The following is a 21925-nucleotide window of genomic DNA, read 5'->3' as shown; positions in this document are numbered from 1 at the left end:
AGGGCAGCTCATTCTAATAGGAAGGGTCAGAAAGTCTTCAGTAAACATATCATGTGAGCATGAGTCAGTCTTCAAAGGTAAACTGGAGTTCACCAGGCAAGCAAAGAGTGAGAAATCACATACAAGGACAAAGTGTGGATAATGGGTTCAAAGTCACAGAGGCACGAAGACATCTTATTAACCAGAGTAGTTATGTAAAGGGCTTGTAAGAAAATAAAGGTGGTTGAGGATTTCTAAACTTTAACAATAATCTCTTGCCTCTCTATCCTGATCTACTTATGGAAATGAGATGTAAAGAATTTGCTGAGCACAGTGGTGCACGCCTGCAATCCCAGCAGCTCAGAAGGCTGAGGCAGAAGGATTGTGAGTTCAAAGCCAGCCTCAGCAATTTAGCAAGGCCCTGTCTCAAAATTTTAAAAAATTAAAAAGAGCTGGGGATATGGTTCAGTGGTTAAGCACCCCTGGGTTCAATCCCTGGTGCCCCCCCCCGCCCCCCCCGCAAAAAAAAAAAAAGAGCTAGAGCTAGACTCTAAGCAAGAGAACAAATCACCCATCTTTACTTTCAACTGATATTCACACAGAAGGTAAGTTCAATTGTTTAACATAATACACAAGCTCATAATACACAAGTCTCATTTGCCCCTAACTAACCCAGATAGTTTCATCTCTACCACTTAAGTTTTTCACTAAGTCTGCTATGCCCTTCCATGCCTCTGTATTTCTTATCTGAGACACCTCCTTTCATCTTCCACTTGATAAACTTTTTCTTATCTTTCTGGACTCATCTCAGGTGTCTACTTAGCTATAACTACTTCTGGCCATCCCAGATGCTTCCACAGTGCCTGGAGCAAAACTCTACAACAGAACTCAAATGGTACAGAACATGCCTCATATTTACTTGTTTGCGTATCTGTCAACTGACTCAGCTGTGATCTCCTAGAAACCAGGTATTATAGAAAGGTAACAGTGTAGAGGTAAGTGCTTGAGATTTGGAAGCAGGCTGCCTGGATCCCTAATTCTGTCCAAAACAACTCAGTCACACCTTAGGCAAACTATTTACCCTCTCTAAGCCTCAGTTTCATTAACCATAAAATGGGAATAATAACATTTACCTCATAGGATTGTTAAATGAATGACATAGAACTATGTCTGTCATATACTAAGCCCTCAATAATTGTTAGTTATTAAAATATTTCTATATATCCTTTATTCCTGTATAAAAAGCATATGTTTATTGAATAAATAAATTTTCCATTCCTATTTCTCTGCGTAGATACCAAATTCCAATTAAATAGCCTCTGTTTCATTAAATCAAGGAGAAAAAAAAGACTTTTATCTCTAAATACATACAGTCACATGTTACATAATGACATTTAGTTCAGTGAAGGGTAACATATGTAGTAGTACCATTAGATTAAAACGGAGCTGGAAAATTCCTGTCACCTAGTGACATCATAGTCACTGTGGTATCTTGAGCAATGCACTATTCGTGTGTTTGTGGTAATGCTGGTATAAATATTTTACTATACTGCCATTCACAAAAAAACAGTAATACAATGTATACGTATACAATGCTTGATACTAATAACAAACGATTATGTTACTGGCTCATGTGTTTACTGTGCTATGTCTTTTATAATTATTTAAGAGTGTACCCTTCTAGTTATTAAAACAAAGCTGACTGTAAGCCTGTATGCTGTGTTATGCTGACTACAGTCTCAGACATCATGTTTATCACATCTCCTGATTTCATCATTTTCTCTCCTGCTTGATTTAGTCACAAGTTGTTTTGTTCCTTGTGGTCCTTGAAGCAAAAAGCCTAGGCCATACCACCTAGGTTTGTGTAAGTACACACTATGTTTGCAAACGAATCAATTAAAGACACATTTCTTTGATCGTGTCACTATCATTCAGCAACACCTTACTACACTTACATTGCAACTGGTTGGTGATAACCACAACCTTTTCTGTAAAGGAATTTAGCTCCTCACCAAGGCAATGTAAAATTGTTGCAGTCATGGAAAACTTTTTTTAAGATTTTTAAATGACAGAATTTTCAAGCCCCAAATCCTTAACTATCACAGCCTTGGTTAACAAGTCCATGTGCCAGAACCCCACCAAGCAAAACAACCAGCACATAGAACAATGTGCTCAGGAAGTGAGGAGGAGGTGGAAATCAGCTTCCAGTTGAGCCCCGAGCTTCCCAGGAAAGGCAGCACCATAGCCAGTGGAGACACAGGGCACCAAGCTACGAAAGGCAATGCTGCCTTTGAACAGTCTCCAGGCCAAGCTGCAGAGGCCCTGCCACAGTCACCCTGCTGGCTGCAAAGGGGAGGTCAGGCCTTTCTGGGCCCACACACCTCCTGCCACCACAGACGCCAGCCCCACCTCATAAGACTGGCTTTGTTGCTGCCCTTTAACCAGCCCTGATGTCATCAGCACACCTCCACTCGTTGGCACTCTGGACCCCTGTGCTCATTCCAGACCCCCACTCCAATGGAGCTGGGAAATCACCAGTTTTCATATCAATCGCCTGACAGTGACTAACTCTCACCTTCCAAAACTATCTGGCCTAGCACCTTTCAAGAAGCTACACTTCTTGCTGGAGTTCATGTGAGCACACAGTCACATGTTCTCCACAACAGGACAACCCCCCTTATTTTATCTGAATTTTTTCTTTAATTAAGAGAATGACTACACCATTTGACAGTATTTCATATTCTTACAGAAGACAGTTCTCTACTTACAGGCCTTCTGGTTGAGGCACCTTGAACAGAATGGTAAAATTCTGGCTGGACTCGGCTATTTTTCTTGATTCTTCGCTTCCTCACTGAAGTTTCTTGCTCACTCTGATGGTGAGCTTCCACCACGGGCTTCACTTCTTCCAGTCGGGCAGCTGCAGCTGCTGCAACCCGCCGTCTGATGTGCCTAGGACTTGCTCTGAATCCCTGTGGCAGAAAACACAACAGAACAAATCCAGATTTGTATTGTCAGTCTGGACAGTCTCCGGAGCTAGTTATACAAAGAGCTCCCAAAGTCACCATGCTCAACAAGACCATTCACATCCCCTAAGTGAGCATGTAGGAGGCTGAACATGCAAGAACAGGTGCTCTGCGATGCACTACGGGGCTTCAGGGCCCGCAGTTTACTCTACATTAAGAAATGCTCTTAAAGTTAAAGGGAGGTGGGCACCCTGCTTGACTTATGTATCAGGCAAACTACATGTGAGGAAGGATACTTTCACTCTGGTATGAAACAGGGTATAGGGAGCAGGACAGAATGTCATTCCTGAATACAGGGTCACTCTGCATTCCTAACAGCAGACTCTTTTGAGGGAGGAAAAGCACAAATGCAGAGCATCATCACAAAACCCCACAAAGGGAAGATGCAAAACTAAACTGGAGGCCAAGCACTGGAACAAAGGGTGTGTGGGTTTTGGTGTCAGAAGGGCCTGAGTCCCAATTGCTAACCTGTTAACAGAGCTACACAATTTATTAAACCGTTCTAACCTATAAGAGGTTTAACTTTCTACTCACAGGGCTTTTAAGTTTTAAATAAGATTGTATACGTAAAATTCTGAACACAGTATTTGACCATAAAAAGAGATGCTGATAAAATGGTCATTTTCTTTCTCTCTCTGAGTAAGGTGAGTAAAAGAATAATTCATTAGACTATGGAAATAAGTTCAGCCAAGGCACATCTTGCATTTTTGAATGTGCAAACCACTTTGGAAAACATCAAAAATTACATAAAACAGCCCCTACCCTCACATAGCTTAAAATTTGCCAGACAGGAAAAGAAGATTAACATGAAATTCATGAACACACAAGAAAAGAAAAAAATAAGTGTTAAAGTTGGAAGTTCAGGACTCTCAGTTCAAGCAGATCACAGAGGGGGAATCAATGAATGAAGTCAAGAATAGGACTATATTTGGCTTAGTTGAGTGGGTGGCACTTGAAGATGAATAGAATTTATATCCAGGCAAGGGAAACAACATAAGGAATGAATGAATAAGTGAAGTGAAGTGATGGATGGATGGATGGAATATTTTACACAGCAATAAGAAACATTATTTGATGATGTGCCAGGAGGAGGGTATAAGCCAAGCATGGTAGGGAGTTGGGAGAGAAGGGTAAGCAATAAATGCTCCCTAAAGGGTTTGAGTTTGTGGGTCTTTCAAATTTTAAAAGATGTGTAAGAAGCTTAAAGGTTGAAGTGAGAGCATAAAGAATGGGGACTGAGAATTTCAGAGGAAGAAGCAGTACAAGAAAAGGCCTGAGCATGATTCCATGGGATAATTAAAGATTTCTGTGTTCAGGGGAACTTCACTGAGGGACCTGGGAAAACAGGCTAGTGTCTGATTATGGAGACCTTTGGATACAAGCTTACAGATATGAAGTGGGGGGGGGCAGGAGTAGAAGATGACCCACAGAGTCAAAAGTAGCACTGAGGTCAACAGAAATCAGTAAGGAGGAAATGCAAGTGGATTTGGCAAAACTGAGGTCATCATTTGGGCTCTTTCTTCTCATCCCAAACACATTAGCCAGCTCCCATCAGTCCCCTGTGTGCAAGCTCAGCTGGTCATCTTCAACTCAAAATAGTCTCAGAAGATCCACATAACCCAGGAGATACCACAGCAGCTGCCGGAGAAGAGGATTAAGAAGAGGCGGCTAGAGGCAACTGCAAAACTGTGTTATAGAACAAATTCAGACCAAACAACATCAGAACCAACAACCACACGGGCTGCTTTTTAAATATGCAGGTTCCTGTAAACCCCCCCCCCCCCAATCCCACACACACTCTTTCCTCCCTTCTGAATTAGACCCACTGGGAATAATTTTTTCTACACTTTGAAGACTGAAAGCCTCCAGGAGCCAGGGCTTAGTATAACCACTAGATGGCATTAACTGTCACAGCCCCCACATTCTCTCTAGTTCAGAAATGTGTGTACTGGTAGAAAGAACAAAGTATCTGATAATGCACGAACTTCTGTAGTATAGAGTGAGTCAAGTGTACTTTTATGGTAAGAACGTAGACTGTGTCTCTTATTAGCGACCAAATTTTACTTAATTTGTATAATTACCAATAGTCTTTGGTGGCCTACAAATTCCAATGAGTGACACTTAAGGAGAAAAATTGCATAAAACTCCCTTAAAGTGACCAAAACAGAAGAGATTAAAACATGTTGGTACAGCCACTCTGGAGAGCAAGAATCCACATCCCTCTATCTACCCCAGAGAAATTCTACCAGGAACGCCCAGGAAGACATTCAATGCAGAATTATTTATGATACTAAAACAATTTAAATCAGTCTTTCTTGAACATCAGTCATTTCCATTCCACCTTCATGTTTCCCAGATCTGAGTACCACTATGCAGACCTCTGTGATTTCTGTTCTACCAAAGACACTTGTACTATTTTAAAATAACTTTTTAAAATATTATAGCATAGTTTGCAAACAGCATACATAGCCAGAATATCGGGGTACAGTACTACCTCTGTCATTTACTAGTTGAGTGATCTTGGATAGTTACTTAACTATTTCCTCACCTGTAAAATGGGGATTCAAGTCAGGCACCGTGGTGCACACCTATAATCCCAGGCAACTCAGGAGGCTGAGGCAGGAGGATCCCCCACATTCCAGGCAGCTTCAGCAAAATTAGCAAGGCCTTAGCAACTTAGTGAGACCCTGTCTCAAAAAGGGTGGGGTAGGGGACAGTGGCTGGAGAAGTAGTCAGTAACAGAGGGCTTGCCTAACATGTATGAGTTCCTGGGTTCAATCACCCAGCACTACAAAAGAAAAATCAAATAAATTAGTTACTTAAGGGCTGGGATATGACTCAACGGTAAAGCAGCCTGGGGTTCAATCCTCAGTACAAAAAAAATAAATATTTCATAGGATTGTCGAAAAGAAAAAAATGAATTAATTTATGTAAAGTACTTAGAAGGGTATTTGGCATGTACATAAATGTTGGCTACGATTACTATGTATACTTGTGTAAATAAAATACATTCCTGAGCACAATCAATGTAAAAAGGAAAATGAGTCATACTGCTGGTGTGTCTTGCTAACAGACACATATGAGGTACTAATCAAGAGAGGGCTCTTTGCTCAAGAAGATCTCAGGCATTTACTCTCCAATGTGTAAAGCCACTGGTCCTGAAGGCCAGCTGTTGCTTATTAGGTGAGTGATCTTGGCTAAGTTACTTCTCTGCCTCAGTTTTCATCTGTGAAAGGCATAAGAAACCTCTCTCACAGTGTTGTGGTGGTGTTTAATTGGTATAGTCCACCTTGGGTACTCAAAAGAGTACACAGCATATAAATAGTAATCTTATCACTTATTCTCAGTATTATTACCATGTCACTTACTTTCTGGATCTTGTGGCAGCAATTTACACATCGACAGTTCATAGCTATGATTACAAATACTATAAAGGCCACGGAATTATCACTATCACTGGGCAGTCACACTTTATATTTCCCTAAATCAATGCACAGGACTGCATCCCTTTGGCTATGAGACAACGCGCTTGTCTTAAATACTATAAAAAATATTATTACAAAAAATTTCCACCAGAAGGAAATTTTATTTTAAAACAGTAGGTGGTGCTACAGGCTTTCACGGTTGTTAACAAAATTTGATGGTGTTAATATGAAGTCCTTTTCTCTCCATTCATTTAATCCAGCCTGGATACCCTTTAACCATTAAATTATGGACATTTGGAAGTCTCTCTGTAGGGGTCACCTGCCATTTTTAGGCAACTCCAATTTACAACATCTGCTGGATAATAATTTCTCAAGATGTGCAGTGTGTGTGGTGTGTGTGTGTGTGTGTGTGTGTGTGTAGAATATTTAATATGAGGTATACACTCAGATTTTTAATTAAGTGCATAAAACAGTATTATTAACTAGAGGCACACTATTGTACAGACGATCTCTCAAGAATTTATTCCTCTGACCACAAACAACCTCCCTATTTCCACCTCCCTCCTGCCCCCTGATAAAACACCACTCCACTCTGATTCTATGAATCTGACTCTCTGAGATATCTCACATAAGTGGAATCATACGGTACTTCTCTTTTCTGTGACTGGGTTATTTCTGCAGCATAATGTCCCACAAGTTCATTTGTTGCATATGTTAGGATCTCTTTATTTTTTTAGGGTGTTAAGATTCCACTGTAGGTATACCACATTTTTTTTTTTAATCCATTCGTCTACTGATTGACATTAGGTGCTTCCATATCTTAGCTCTGCAAGAAACGCCTTGTCTGTAATGAACATGAGGGTGCATATATTCTCTTCCAAGATCCCCTGATTTCAATTTTTGGGGGATTAATAACCAGAAGTGGAATTGTGGGATGGGATAGTGATTTCTTTCTAATTTTTTGAGGAACACTTGTTTCATGCTGTTCCATGGTGATTGCATTACCGTACCCTCCCACCAACGTGTACAAGGGCTCTAATTTCTCCATATCCTCAACAACACTTGTTATTTTTTGTTTTTGATGACTGTCATGCTAACAGGCATGAGGTGATATTCATTGTGATTTTCTTGATGCACAGCTAAGTCATTGTGTTTGCTCTAGAATCCATTCTAGATCTACTCTTTAATAACCCAGTAGAGCTGACAGTAGGGGCATGGACAACACTCAATAAATAAAAGTCTCTGTGGCTCAGATTCTGAATATTAAAAGAAGGCATTGAAAAGACTGAAAAAAGTCAGCATGAATCATTAGTTCAGTGGCAAACCAAAGACCTTTTTGAGGCTGCCTAGTTTTGCCTGTTCTAACCTGATGTTCAGGCTTGATTGTGAGTTTCTATCACTATTTGACTCTCCTTGGTTTAGGACAGCGTCAGATTTTGTTGCCTGCAAAACAAACCTCCAATGCATTTGCTTTGTGTTATGCTTTCAGATGGTTAGCTCTTTTCCTTGACGTTGAATACTCAAACTTGGCCAGGTTGTTTGGCATGTACACTGGCAGAAAAGGGAAATAAATAGTAATAGCATTTATTTACTAAACATCATCTGGGTGCCACACCTAATAATATACCTACCCCCAGGACATGCAAACTGAGGCTTTTCAAGGCTAAGTAATCTATCAAAGGGCAGAATCTGTAATTGGAGTTTTTTTTTTTTTTTTAATTTTTAAATAGTATTGAGAATTGAATCCAGGGCTTTATACTTGCTAGGCAAGAGCTCTACCACTGAGTTACATCTCCAGCCCCAGAGCTTGCAATCAGAAAGACCCAGATTGGAACCAAGGTTATCTAATGCTAATCAGTGCCCTTTACTTCTCTGCCCTATGCAGAGCGAGTATAAGACAGCAATGAATTCAGAACTTGGGATATATTCACAGGACTGGAAAGTGCTAGCAATGCAGGTTGGCTGATTACAACAAGAAAAGGTCTGTACACAATTTAAATATATGAGCAAAAATGAAAAAAACATTTTCAGGTAAGAATTGTTATGTAAGGTCAAACTACCATCAGGTTTACTGATGAAGCACCTGAACAGATGAAAACATAACACATTGGATCACTGAGCATCTACACTGAATTGCCTTTGTGGTATTAGCATAACTGAAAAATTAAGGCACGTAGCTTATAATACATAAATCTACCTACCAGATATAAATCTTATGAAGCTCAATAACCTGCTGTTTCTAAAGCATATAATAGCCCATAAAAAACTTAGTGGTTACCCTCATCCCAAACCAGAAATAAGGTGTACAGCAAATTCTTTAAATCTATGAACAAAATTTAAGACAGATAAGGGTAAACAATGAACTTGGTCAGGAAAAAAAAAATGTCTTTATTTCCATTAACCTCTAATAGAAATTTAGCATACAGTTCAATTATGAATGTAGGTTATAAGTCTGTTATGAATAGCAGTACCTGTGACTTTTGCCACCAAAAGTAATCACAGATATTTAAATGTTAAATCATAATGGCTGCAGATATCTTAAAATACCATTTATAGTCATTATTTCTGAACCAGAATAGTAAATTTATCACTAGCTCTTGTTATTTCATGCTTTAAGAAGTATAATATTGCTGTAAAGTGGTTTTAATAATTTAAAATACTTTAATATAATTGGTATTCTTTATGATTACATAAAGGATATTTAATTTTATGCATTTAAAAACATTCTCAGAACAAGTCCGTGGGTTTCACTACTGCCAAAGGAGTTTACAGCACAAAACAAAATAGAGAAAAGTCTCAGAAATATATATAAAGATTTGTGACAGATGCCGCTAGCTGCTCACCAAAATTCACACTTGCCTTTTTTCTTGGGCACAAACTAGACTACATTTCCCAGCCTCCCTTGCAGTTAGGTAAGGCCACGTGACTGAGATCTAGTCAAAAGAATGAAGACAAAAATGACATATGCCATTTCTAGACCTAGCACATAAACACTTCCCACAGTCACTTCATTCTTTTTCCTCTTTAGTCTGAGATGACCTCATAGGAATCTTGAAAATCACATGCTGAAGATAGCAGTGCCTCCCTCAGTCCAGGTATCTGAATAACTACATAAAGGAAGCCACCCTCCTATTCACCCACCTATACTTCTAAATGGGCAAAAATATATTTCTATCTTATTCAACCAACAGAAGGAGTTTGCATTACCCAGATGAAGTAGTTCTCAAACTTTATGAAGCATCAGAACCACCTAGAAGCTCATCAAAACACACATTGCTTACCTCTCCCCCATAAGAATGTTTATTATCAGTAAGACTAGAACTGGAGATGTAGCTCTGTGGTAGAGCACTTGCCTAGCATCTGTAAGGCCCTGGGTTCAATCCCCAGCACTGGGAAAAAAAATTAAAGATAACAAGTACTGGTGAGTATGTGGAGATGTGGAGACAAGGAAACTCTTGAACACTGTAAGAATGTAAATTAGTTCAGCCATTATGGGAAATGATATGGACGTTCCTCAAAAATTTAAAATAAAACTAAATATGATTCAGCAATCCCACTGCTGGATATATGTCCAAAGAATATGAAGTCAGTATATCAAGAAGACATCTGTATTTCCATGTCGCTCACAACATATTCACAATAGTTAAGAGATGGAAACAACTCACATATCCCCGATTGATGGATAAAGAAAATGTGCTACATATACATAATGGAATACTATTCAGTTATAAGAAAGAATGGATGGAACGACAACTATATTAAAGAAATAAACCAGGTACAGAAAGACAAGCACCACATGATATCACTCATGTGGAATCTAAAACAGTTGATCTCATAGAAGTTGGGAGTAGAGGCTGGGAAGAGTAGCTGGGAGTGGGGTGGGGGAAGGCTGACCAGTGGTGGGTGCTAAGTTAGATAGGAGCAAGAAATCCTAGTGTGCTCTTGTATGGCAGGGTGACCATAGATGATAATAGTGGACTGTACACACACACACAAACACACCACACACACACCCACAATCACACACGTTTTAAAGTTTGAGAAGCAACGATCTCTAGAATTCCTTTTTCCTCCCTCCCTTTCTTTCTCCCTCTGTTTTTCTTTTTTAAGCTTCTATGCTATGGCCCAGGCTCTCAGTATTTCTCCATCAAACTCTGAAAAAAGGAGCTTTAGCTCTGACAGACACAGCGAGTGTCAACATCAGTAACGGTGACGGGATGGGGGGATGCCATAGTAGGAGAGACTACAGATGGAGTGTTATGTCCAAGAAGGAATGACGGACATCATAAAAGATTTCCATTTATAAAAGTGGCTTTAAGTTGTAGTTCATTCACAATTTTAAAAACATTTTAAAAAATCAAGGCTCTTTGATTTACAAAAGCAAAGTATCCACCTTCTGTAAAAATACACAGATCAGGATCCTGTTTTGATACCCCAGGCTTGTCATGGGCCCCAGCAACTCCCACACACCCTCCTTTCACCCATTTTCTCTTTCTGAGGAGGCAAACATCAGGTATGGGCAGTGGCACCTCTCTCTGAGCCTCAGACTACAAGAGGGTTTCAGCCAGGCAAGGAGGCAGGCCTGAGTGACTAAACACTTTTTGGTACTTAAGAAGGGTAAGAGGGGGTTGAGAGCCAGGACCAAGGCCACCTCTGCTCACACTCACTTGGATCCCTGCCTCCATCCTCTCTCCTCCTTCCCTTTCCTACTCCACCCCTCTCTTCAAAGGCTGGAGGAGCTCCGCCAGCATCTCACAACAGAAGCCAAAAGAAGCTCAAGGCTGTTGCCTCAGAAACCCTGACTAGAGAATGACTGGCTAAGCTCTGTTTGTTTTTCCCGTAATCAGAAAACCCTACTGGGGGGACCCTAAGGGGGTTCTCGGCTGCCTTGGTGGTTGTAATCTGGGCCAACCCCTCCAGGCCCTTGGAGAAAACGTCCCAACTTTGCCATGTCTTGGGAAGCAAAGAAACTGTGGCCAGAGACCTCCCAGAGTTAGGAGCAGGGTCAGGGGAAGAGGGAGGAAAGGAGACCTGAACCTCTGGCTGCAGAAAAAAAACTCAAAAAACACCTAGCCTTTGGCTTGAAGGAGAATATCCAAGGACATACTCCATTCTGCCCTGTAACCATTTCCAAGAGAGAGAGAAAAAAAATTATTGAAGAGATGGAGGAACAACCAGCCCTGGAAGCAACTCTTCGGCACAGAACAAATATAAACAAACCACAGGACACTGCAGGGTAGAAGGGTTTATTTCCACAGTGTTCTCAGCTGTCAGCTGGGTAAAACAAGCCATCACTTCTGGTTTGACTTTTACAGCCAATACAAGAGAACACCACCAAGTAACAAGGCAGAAACACCTGCACCTCCCATATATTAATTCATCAGAAATGCTTGATGGCTAAGCCCTCAAAAGCTGCTGTGGACACATGATGCTGACAGAGATGCTACGTTTAAAAAAAACTGACATCCAAGCTATTGGAAGTAAGCTCTTCAATCCTGGGTACCAAAACCCATGTCTCTACTTGAGTTAAATCTGCGTAGCTCAGTGACTCTAAGCAAAAATGAAAATGAAGGCTGTTTTCTCACAGCTTCCAGCAAATACAAGAAGAATCACTGGAGTTCGTACTTTCGGGGTGCCTCAGTGGCTACAGCATGTAAATAGGAAAGTTTAATACAGGTGCCTGTGAATATTTCCTTACATTTTTAATATATGGATTCATCCAACCAGAAAGCAGGGCCAAACAGCTTAGTCACCAAGAGGCAGGCAAATTGCTCTATCGGTAAAAGGAGGCATAATGTAAACACAGTCATTTTCCTCCCCCACCTTGAGGACAAATTACTGCCCAGTACATCAGCTCCCAGATGCAGCCCCCAGGGAACAGATGGGTGAATTTCCGAAACTCACATTCCCCCTCCATCCCCTTCTGAGGATGTACTTACCTGCGATCCTAAGCACAGCTCTCTCAGCAGGGTCCAGCACAGAGCCCCCTTGAATCTTTCTTTTCGATCTCTCATGTTTAGGCAAATTCCAGGGTAAGGTATCTCCCGGAGCTGGAGATGCGGAGCCGGATTTCTGGCTGAAATCATCCTCGTCAGAAAAATCCGCAGAGGAAGACATAGAACAGCGATAGGACGCGTTCCCAGAACTCTACAGAGGATGACATAGAAAAAAAGCATTAGCAGCAAAAAACATTCACATATGCTTATCGATTCAAGCAGTCCCCCCAACCTACCCCCACCCCCGCCTTGGAATTGGGTCTGGCATTCCGCACCATCCTCAGAGATTTAGGGATGTACACAAACAAAATAAAATGAAACCCGGGCTCACCATCTTTTCGTGGCCAAGTCTCCGACAGTAGAAACAATACCCAGGCGGTTCCAATACATGAAGATTTGCACGGAAGAAGTGTGTGGCCTGCGGTCCGGCCACCAGCTCACAAATGACTGGCCCAACAATGAAGCCAGAATCAACAGTTCCTGTTACAAATCTATAGTATTTGGCTCCCCCACCAGGACAGGAGAAACATTTTCCATTACTAGACTGCTGGTTAATTCATTAATGCAACTAACTCAAGTTTCAAAAACAAAGCACAAACGCAGGATGTTGGGTCCCAACTCCTTTCCGTTTCAGGTCGCCTCACCACCGGAGCCTACTTTTAACTAGTTGAAAGCCCCATGTCCTCTTTATTCAATTTTCTTCATGAGACTGAAGCAGGTTCCCAGAAAAGAGCAAGGAGGGAGGGAGGGCTGATTCTGGGAAGAGCCTTTTCTTAGGACTAGGAGAACACAAAAGAGTGTTTTCAGAAGCCTAAGGCAGCTCCAATAAACAAACATCTGAACTCACTGTAGAGTCTTGAGATAACTTAAACTTCTAGCATTATAACAGCTGCCAATAATTGTAAATGAAAATGATGCAGTGCAGAGACAGGAAACAGATCCCTTCTCAGCGCCTGGTCATTGCACAGTAAAATGAGAACTCCCGCTGCTCTTACCAAGGCACTTGTCTGAAGGTTACTCCCCTTATCTAGCAGGAGCAAATCTGAGGGTCATGTCTTACATAAAGGGGTTACATCTTCCACAGAGGGGAAAAAAAGCACAAGATGTTCCTTATTTCTTCATTCTTTATTCAGTTGCATCTGTGATTATTTAGAGAGCCACCAACTTACTAACGGAGGAGGATGCGATCTGTGCTGTGAACAGGGTCATAAATAAAATAAAGTATCAGCGGAAGGCTTCACTTTCCCATTAAGAATTTCTCTTTCTGAGGCTCAGGGTAAAGATGCGAAACTAGTATAACTTGAATTCCTGAAATGTAAGTTGCAGCCACGAATTCCTAAGAAGCAAGTCACAGGCAGAAATCAGTGAGGCGTGCTCCAATTTGAAGTAAAAACACTGGGCTACTCACAAAAGCAGTGGCAACTGCCTCACAAACAGGCTGTGTGAGCAACATCCCAAGGCACTCACCCATGGCCTGTGAAGTAATCCATAACTGAATCAGGACTCGTGATCTTACCTCCATCTATTCAAGCATGTAGCTACAAATGATCAAATTTTTAAAATGATCATTTTAAAAGTTCACAGAGTATTTCCCACAAAGAGAGGCATGTAAGATTCATCTTTAATTCTTTCCCCCAAAAGACACTCTTCCATTTTATTATATAAGAAATTTCATCTTGGCTAAATTAGTTTTTTTACTTAGATTTTTGTATACTTTCCTAGTGACAATGAGGTATCAGGCAAACTTGAGGCATACAAGTAAATAAAACTGATTTTCTATATTGTACCTACAGTCCACAGAGAGTTGTGAGTGGCATTAAGTCAGTCACCAAATGCTATTATCAATTCATTTTCTATGCTTTTCTGAAAATTCATCTTGAGCTCTCTGAGGTTTTTTTTTTTTTTTTTTTTTTTTTTTTTTTTTTTTTTTTATTGGCTGAATCTGTGGGAAAGGGTGACATTCTTGAAGACTTTTAAAAGGGTATTGGGTTACTTTGGTTGCCTTCTGTCTTCCTTAAAATGGTTTCCTACCTGTCCTTACTTAAGGTCATCCTTTATCTGTGAGATTGTATTTCTTGTTGCTTGCGCTATTTTAGTGAGTATAGTAATTTGATTGTTTATCTTTGCAGACAAACTTGGGGAATAACTGTTAAAGGACTCCTTTCCAAAAACCACCAGTTATTGATTTTTGCCGAGTAAAATTTTTAATGGCCAGAGTCTCAGCTGACTGAACAACAAAATGTGATTTATGCCATGACATAAACACTATTAATCACATGTAGCCAGATGGGAACAGTTACTACCCCTAGACCCAAGGGTGGTGACTAGTGCAGCCTCTAATCTGGTCATGTCACTGGTAAACAGATAAGAGAGAAAAGGAAGAAAAGACAATCAGCAACACTTCTTTCAGCAATTTATCATAGGAAAACATAGAACACACACACACACACACACACACACACACAATAAGGAAAATCATAGATGTGTATAAAGTCTCTCCTGACTGCACAGTTCACAATTTTAAGAATCACAGTATTGGATTTTTTCCATAAAAAAATCATAATTTTTTTTTTAATTTTAAGGTAAACTATACAAATGTAGGCCCATTTGAACCCTGAAAATGAGAATGGATTTAAATGATGCTCTCTGAAGTGGACAAATCCTCTAAAATTATTATATTCTTTCATGTCACTGGGGGTTAAAGGGAATAGTATGAGAGTAACTAGTCTGTTTTGTTTGTTTGGGAAAAGCAAACACATTTTCTGACCCAAAGTCCAGAGCCCAACTCATTGATGGGGACTTGGAAGGGCAGAACAAACGAAGAGGACTCCTGTGACCAGCTAAATCCCAGGTTCCTACCTCTTATCTACTCCAATGCCTAAGGTTTGATTCCTATTAAAATACAAATATCTATGTGTCCATCAATAGAGGATTCGTTAGATAAAGCATAGTATAGCCATACCAGAGGTTACTCTGCAGCAATTAAGCAAAAATGTCGTTGCTCTACATTAAGCAAGGATGAAAGAATTCATACAAAATGGCTCCTTAAAAAGTCTGTTCATGTATGATTGCACGTGTATGTGTGTGCAAATTGATTGATAGATATTTTCCAGTACGTAAACAATGGTGATCTCTAGATGATGACTAAGATCATAAATTTATTAAATTGTTTCTTATAATTTTTTAACCCAAAACATATATACAAAAAGATTACCTAAAAGAAATGTCCAGAGAAAATATCAACAGCCCTATGAAGAAGCAACTTTATAAGCCAGTGTTTTTAACTCTTTTGGGCTCACAGATACCCCTGAAAAATTAATGGAATCTATGGAAACCTCTCTCCAAGACAAAGCAAATAAGCAATTACACATAAACTCTGCATAGACTCTTATGGGATTCCCAGACCCACTGACCCACTGACCCCAGGTTAAGCCTCCAATTCACAACATCATTTGTCATCACCATTTGGCATGCATGTTGAGAACAAGAAAAATAGGAAAGAGCTATTCCACAAAGAGAGGAAAGAGTAATTAGGGTAGTGAAGACAAAGGTGGCCGTAGTCATAATATTTTTAACATTCGACCTCTGTTTTAATAAAGAACTCTGAGCTACCTCTGGAGTGATGTTGAATCCCTAGGTCCAAAAAATAAATAAAAGAAAGAAAAAGAAACACACTAGATTGTGACAAACCAACAAAAACATCCTCTATTGTGTCTTCTACAACCTAGTTATTGAAGGAGTTTGAACAATTTAATTAGATCACCAAAAGCTTTAAACTGGCTTTCCTAATAGTCAATTCATTCACATGGTATACAAACAACCCAAATCTCCTAAAGCCAGGATAATTACATAATGCAACATTTTTAGAAGGGGAACTGAACAATAACTTCTTTAATTGAAACCCCGGTAGGGAATCTGAGATAAGTACAATGGAACTGCCTAAATTGGATGTGGCCCAGCCTCAGCACCCTGATCTGTAGCAAAGTGCCAGGAAATTGTCTTGGCACTAGACATTCTCTAAAGGCAATGGGGAAACAAGTGCAGAGATAAGGATTTGTGGAAAGCCAGACTTTTAGAATCCCAGAGGTTGGAGAGTAGACTTTCACAAGCCCACATACTTATCACTTGTGTACAATATTGTATGTATCTCATAAAATAAGTTTCAAAAAAAAGAGAGAGAAATTGGACAAATCTTGGAACATGTTACAAAACAATGTCCTAGGTTCTGCAGAATGGTCATTGCTATGAGACATACATACCCCAAAAGGGGGGACAGTTCTACATTTACACAAATTAATGAACCTAGATTAGATTCTGGGTTTTTTTTTACAGTAGAAAGACATTTTAAGGACAACTGGGAAAATCTGAACATGGGTCATGGGTTGCTTATTTGATAAAACAATAACTGTAATTTTCTAAGGTGTGATAATGGTATTGTGGTTATGTAAGAAAATGTCCTTATCCTTAGGAGATGCAGGCTGACAGAAACGCTTGATGTCTTATTTTCAATTGTTTGAATAAAACCAGCACTAGTAAATGTGACAACAGGTTAAGTCAACTATTCCACTCTTTTCACTTTTCTGTAAATTTTAGTATTTTCCAAATGAGGAATTGAGGGGAAATAAATAATAAAGTCTTTTTCAGTTTCTTAAAGAGTTACTTAGACAACCTATCCTCACAAGATCTGATTCTTAGGTTGCTAGGACACAGTGATAGCTCTAAGTAATTTCTCACAGCATTCTTCACAAAGACCCATCAGCAGTGGCCTATGCCAACAAGCCACCATAATAATGTAATCCTTTGCCTCTGCCCCAAGCATAATTTCAGCAGAGAGATAAAGAAGTTATTCATTTAAAATATATCACAGGGAACGCAAAGTAGGTTCAATGTCACATAATTTTTACATTCTATATCACATAATTTTTACATTCTATATAAACAAAATGTCAAAATTTAGGGGCTGGGGAGATAGCTCAGTGGGTACAGTGCTTGCCTTGCAAACACAAGGCCCTGGGTTCACTACCCAGCACCGCAAAAAAAAAAAAAAAAAAAAAAAATCAAAATTTAGAAAAATTGAAGACCTAATTGTGTGTAAAATCCCCTCAATTAGGTTACGAACAAATACTAACTTCTTTCATGTTGTATAAAAATACAAGGTATTGCACAAGTCTATCTAAAATTCTAATGTTTTATTAGAAAGAAGTCAAAAGGCAAGATTACATTATCTGATTCCAAAGATCCCAAAGAAAACAATCTCTACCACAATAAATAGATGTAGAAGAAAATAGTTAAGGAAAACGTAAGAAAGTATGCTTAATCTATTGAAGAAAAAATGAGATAGGGTCAATCTGGGGGACCTTATGCTTCCTTTAGTTAAAATTCTTTCAAACCCAGTTAAGCAATTTAAGTATTTGTTCAGCAAATAAATAACTTAGCAAGTCCCTCACTGGAAAGCATCTTTAAGGTAATGGGGAAGGAATCTGGTTTGGTGAGGCCTCACTGGCTTGCAGTCTCTCCCTGTAGTAGAGACTCCCAGGAGCCTTTAACTCTGAGAGGCAGAGGGCCTGGGTGGAGCTAGAGAGGAAGGGGAACTCAGACGGAGGGAAGTCAGAAGGTTAATGTCAGTTCTGACTCAGGAGAAGAGGCTTCAAGCCAAGAGTCAAGGAAGTCAAAGGTTTCTTTCTAGGTGGAGGATCCAATACATTGGCTGTGAAGAACACTGGAATTCAGGACACAAACTCTTTCTAGGGTATGAAATGTGTGTGGCTGAGTGTTCCTTGGTACTGTGTTTCTGGGGATACGGAGCTTGCTCATGGGACACTGAAGGGAGAAATTTTTTAAATCATTTTCTTCTATGTGGTCTTTCTTACAATAATACCAAGTGAGTATCAAAGATTCTTTTTCTTCTTTCTTTAAAGGCTTGAAAAGTATTCTCCTGTCATAAAGACCACATTTTCTTTATCCATTCATCCATTGATGAATACTGAGGTTGATTTCACATCTTGGCTAACATGAATAATGCTACAATAACCAATGCAGATATCTCTTAGACATATTAATTTCAGCTCCCAGTAGAAGCAATAGTTTCAATTTCTAGGTAACCTTGGCTTAGCCCTAAGATATTCTGCAAGACTTCCTTTCTTCCAGCTTAAGCAGTATGTCCCACTCAGATGTACCATTTATTAAGTGACTCTAGGGACTAAACTAAGCATTTTTACTCACTGTCTTATTTAATACTCACTGCAATCCAATAGGGAAACAGATGTTTAGGAAGGTTAAGTAACTTGTGCACATTCATTCTGTCAGTATAAAGTGGAGCAAGATTTCTGCCTGGGTCCTCTGGATTCCAATGCTAATGCTGTCAACCCACATGGTACCAGTGCCCTGAAATATAGTCCCAAATACGGAGGAACATAAAACATACTATATGTTCATAATCCTCAAAGATCTTACCACATATTGGGAAAACTCAAAAGGATTAGACTTGTTCTGGACCGGGTACTAAAGCATGGAAATAACCAAGAGACAGGTCATTTTCAGTTCAAAATAAAGAAAAGCCATCCAAAAATAGACAACCACAGTTGTTCCTTGAACAACACAAGTTTGGACTGAGCAGGTTCACTTTTGTACACATTATTTTGGGAAAGTTGTGGCAATTTGAAAAAACTAGACTGTAGCCTAGAAATTTTAAAAAATTTAATGTTAGATAGTAATTCATAAAATTTATAGACAATTGTATATTTTATCATTTACTACCATAAAATATACACAAATTGATCACAAAATGTCAAAATTTATCAAAACTTATACACAAACACAGACCATACATGGTGCCATTTGCCATTGAGAGACATGTAAACAAAGATGCAGGATTAAATCATAACTGCACAAAATGAACTGCAGCACATACTGCAGTGCTGTACTGATTCTGTAGCCATCTCCTGTTGCTACTACATTGAGCTCAGCTGTTGGGAGGATCCAAGTCTGCTTAAAACATGGTAGGTTGCTGATCAGCTCCACATCTCCATGTGAGCAGCTGGTCTCTCCAGTAAATTGCTCATCACAATAAAAAGTGATCTCTTTCAGTTTTCACATGTTTTTCACTGTATGCAATATATACCACACAGAATACATGTTAATCTTTTGCTTCTATTATCCATAAGACTCCCAGTCAACAGTGAGCTATTAGTAGTTAAGTTTGGGGGGTGTCAAAAGTCATGCTAATTTTTGACTGCAGTGGGCAACCCTAACCTTCAAGGATCTGCTGCACCACAAGGACTGCTTTGTGTATAGGGGGCACCCTCCTACTCCAAGAGATCAAGCCTTCACTTACTCTATGGTCTCTTCCAACTATTAGATTCCTTGGTCCTCTGTGCCTGCTCACCACCACAAGTCTCCCCAGTACATCACTAATAAAAGAAAAACTATGTTAAGAATCCAAATGCTGACTTTTTCTAAAATTGTAAAAGTCTTTCAAATTTTTCACAGATATCTTTCATTGCAAGTCTACCTTAATCCAGTCCTCCTAAAACCATAGAAGAGAGACATCAAGAACTAGCTTGCATTTGAGTGTCTACAAATAGTCTTTCCAGAGGAAGGACATTTTAAATAATTTACCTAAGAGAAAAGCAAACATACCCTGAAAATAGCCCCACAAAACAGAAACACATTAGGAAGATAAAGTCAAACACTGAATACCTTAACTACAGAATATTTAATCTTATATTTTAAGTAGATATTTATTTATGTTGGTTAGTTAAAAATATGTCCCAGGTACCCACAGTTCTTCCTTGGAGGAGTCTGAAATCTAAGAAAGTACAAGTCAGTGGGGGGGTGGGGGGAAGCCAGCTTATAATTAAATATTATCAGCTTAAGTATTAAGCTTCAAATATATTTCAGAAAATAACATAAATAGGGTTCATAGCTTTACTTCCATACAAAAATCAACTAGGAGATTGGGGTTGAGTCAAGTCAAACAGACTGGATCACCTCAAGTCCCTTCATAGGCCTGAATGGAAATGCAGGGGCTCCCCACCTCCCTCATGCTTAGAAGAGTACGCTACCCAAAACTGACAAACTCATCAAGTAGATGCACTGTGGTTGGCCTACCCATTTTAAAGGCAAACATTTAAAAATTAGGAGATTTTACCTGAAAATTCAGAGGTGGGACACAGGGCTTAGCACTGGTTTCCCCTTTATAGAAAGGACATGTGCTTTCCAGTGTGACACAGTACTCACCTGGCCCACATCATTCATTTATACCTGGCTCCTGTAGGCATATGAGTTTGGGGACCCTGGCATAAAATAAGGGATGAGTAACACTGTTACATTCAGAGTAAAAAAAATATATATATGGCATTTGCAGGCAAATGGATGAAATTGGAGAATATCATGCTAAGTGAGATAAGCCAATCTCAAAAACCCAAAGGATGAATGATCTCGCTGAGAAGCGGATGATGACACATAATGGGGGGGTGAGAGGGGTTAGTGTTAGGGTTAGAGTTAGGGTTAGGGAGCAGGGCAAGAATGGAGGAAGGAAGGACTGTATAGAGGGAAAAGAGGGTGGGAGGGGTGGGGGAAGGGAAAAAATAACAATGAATCAAACAACATTATCCTATGTAAATTTATGATTACACAAATGGTATGCCTTACTCCATGTACAAACAGAGAACATGTATCCCATTTGTTTACAATAAAAAAAAAAAAGAAAGTCAACTCCTAATCCTCATTAATAAGCCTGAAAGAATGACTGTTTTCAGGATAAAAGGGGCTACAGGCTGTGTGGGGTACAAAAAAAAATTTTAAAAAAAGGCCACAGGTGCAGGGAAAGGGAAAACGATAATAGAGGGTAAAATTTTTAACAATAGGAAGAAAACTAGAGAAGAGGGTTTAAATATATAAATGGATGTCAAACAAACATCATGTGACACCATGTTTCTGTTGGCACCCAAGTGCTGATCTCATTCTGTTATATCCCCAAGAACTCTGGTTAACATTTCAAATGCTCAGAAAAAGGAAGAGAACTGTAGGGCTTGTGTAGATGCTGTCTCACGATCCCCATGAGTCTAGCTGGACCCATCACTACTGCTGCTGACTTGCCTCTGGGTTGCTCCTGCCCCAGTCCAAGGTCAACTTACTCCCCCGTAGCTCTCCTACCTTCCCATGTCATGGAGGAGACTTTGATGCCAAGTACTTCCTAGCCAAGATGTGGCTATGACTTCTGTTGGAAAGAAGGTGTGAGCTATGATAACTTGTGTGGCCCTAAGGCAAAAACAGGACCTTTGCAGAAGCCAAATTCCAGCTACTTTCTATTCTGTCTAGTCAGAAAGTTAAAGATATGTGCACGTTATGGCAAAGACTGACCTTGGGCAAAATCACATAGAAAACTGTTAGGCTTCTCCAGGCTTTGGTTTTTCTCATTCTAATAATAAAATATAACAGTACGTAATACACAGAGTTATTGTGGCAGAATAAAAACTACACAAAAAGGGCTTAGAGCAAT

The 21925-nt window shown here is 39.6% G+C and overlaps 1 protein-coding gene across 1 annotated transcript in view; it reads right to left on the bottom strand.

Moving 5' to 3' along the window:
• Positions 1–21925, bottom strand: part of DST (dystonin) — a gene marked incomplete at its 5' end in the record, with an annotated part of 497398 nt that overhangs the window by 397113 nt on the left and 78360 nt on the right. Inside the window, one exon of the mRNA XM_079147466.1 lies at positions 2748–2948. Within this exon, the coding sequence (XP_079003592.1) occupies positions 2748–2948 (201 nt within the window). The remainder of the gene's footprint in view (positions 1–2747; positions 2949–21925) is intronic.

This window comes from Sciurus vulgaris (genome assembly GCF_902686455.1).
Source record: "Sciurus vulgaris genome assembly, chromosome: 7".
Classification (NCBI taxonomy): Eukaryota; Metazoa; Chordata; class Mammalia; order Rodentia; family Sciuridae; genus Sciurus; species Sciurus vulgaris.
The sequence above is the reverse complement of the archived record's forward strand: the minus strand, read 5'-3'. Positions and strand labels throughout refer to the sequence as shown.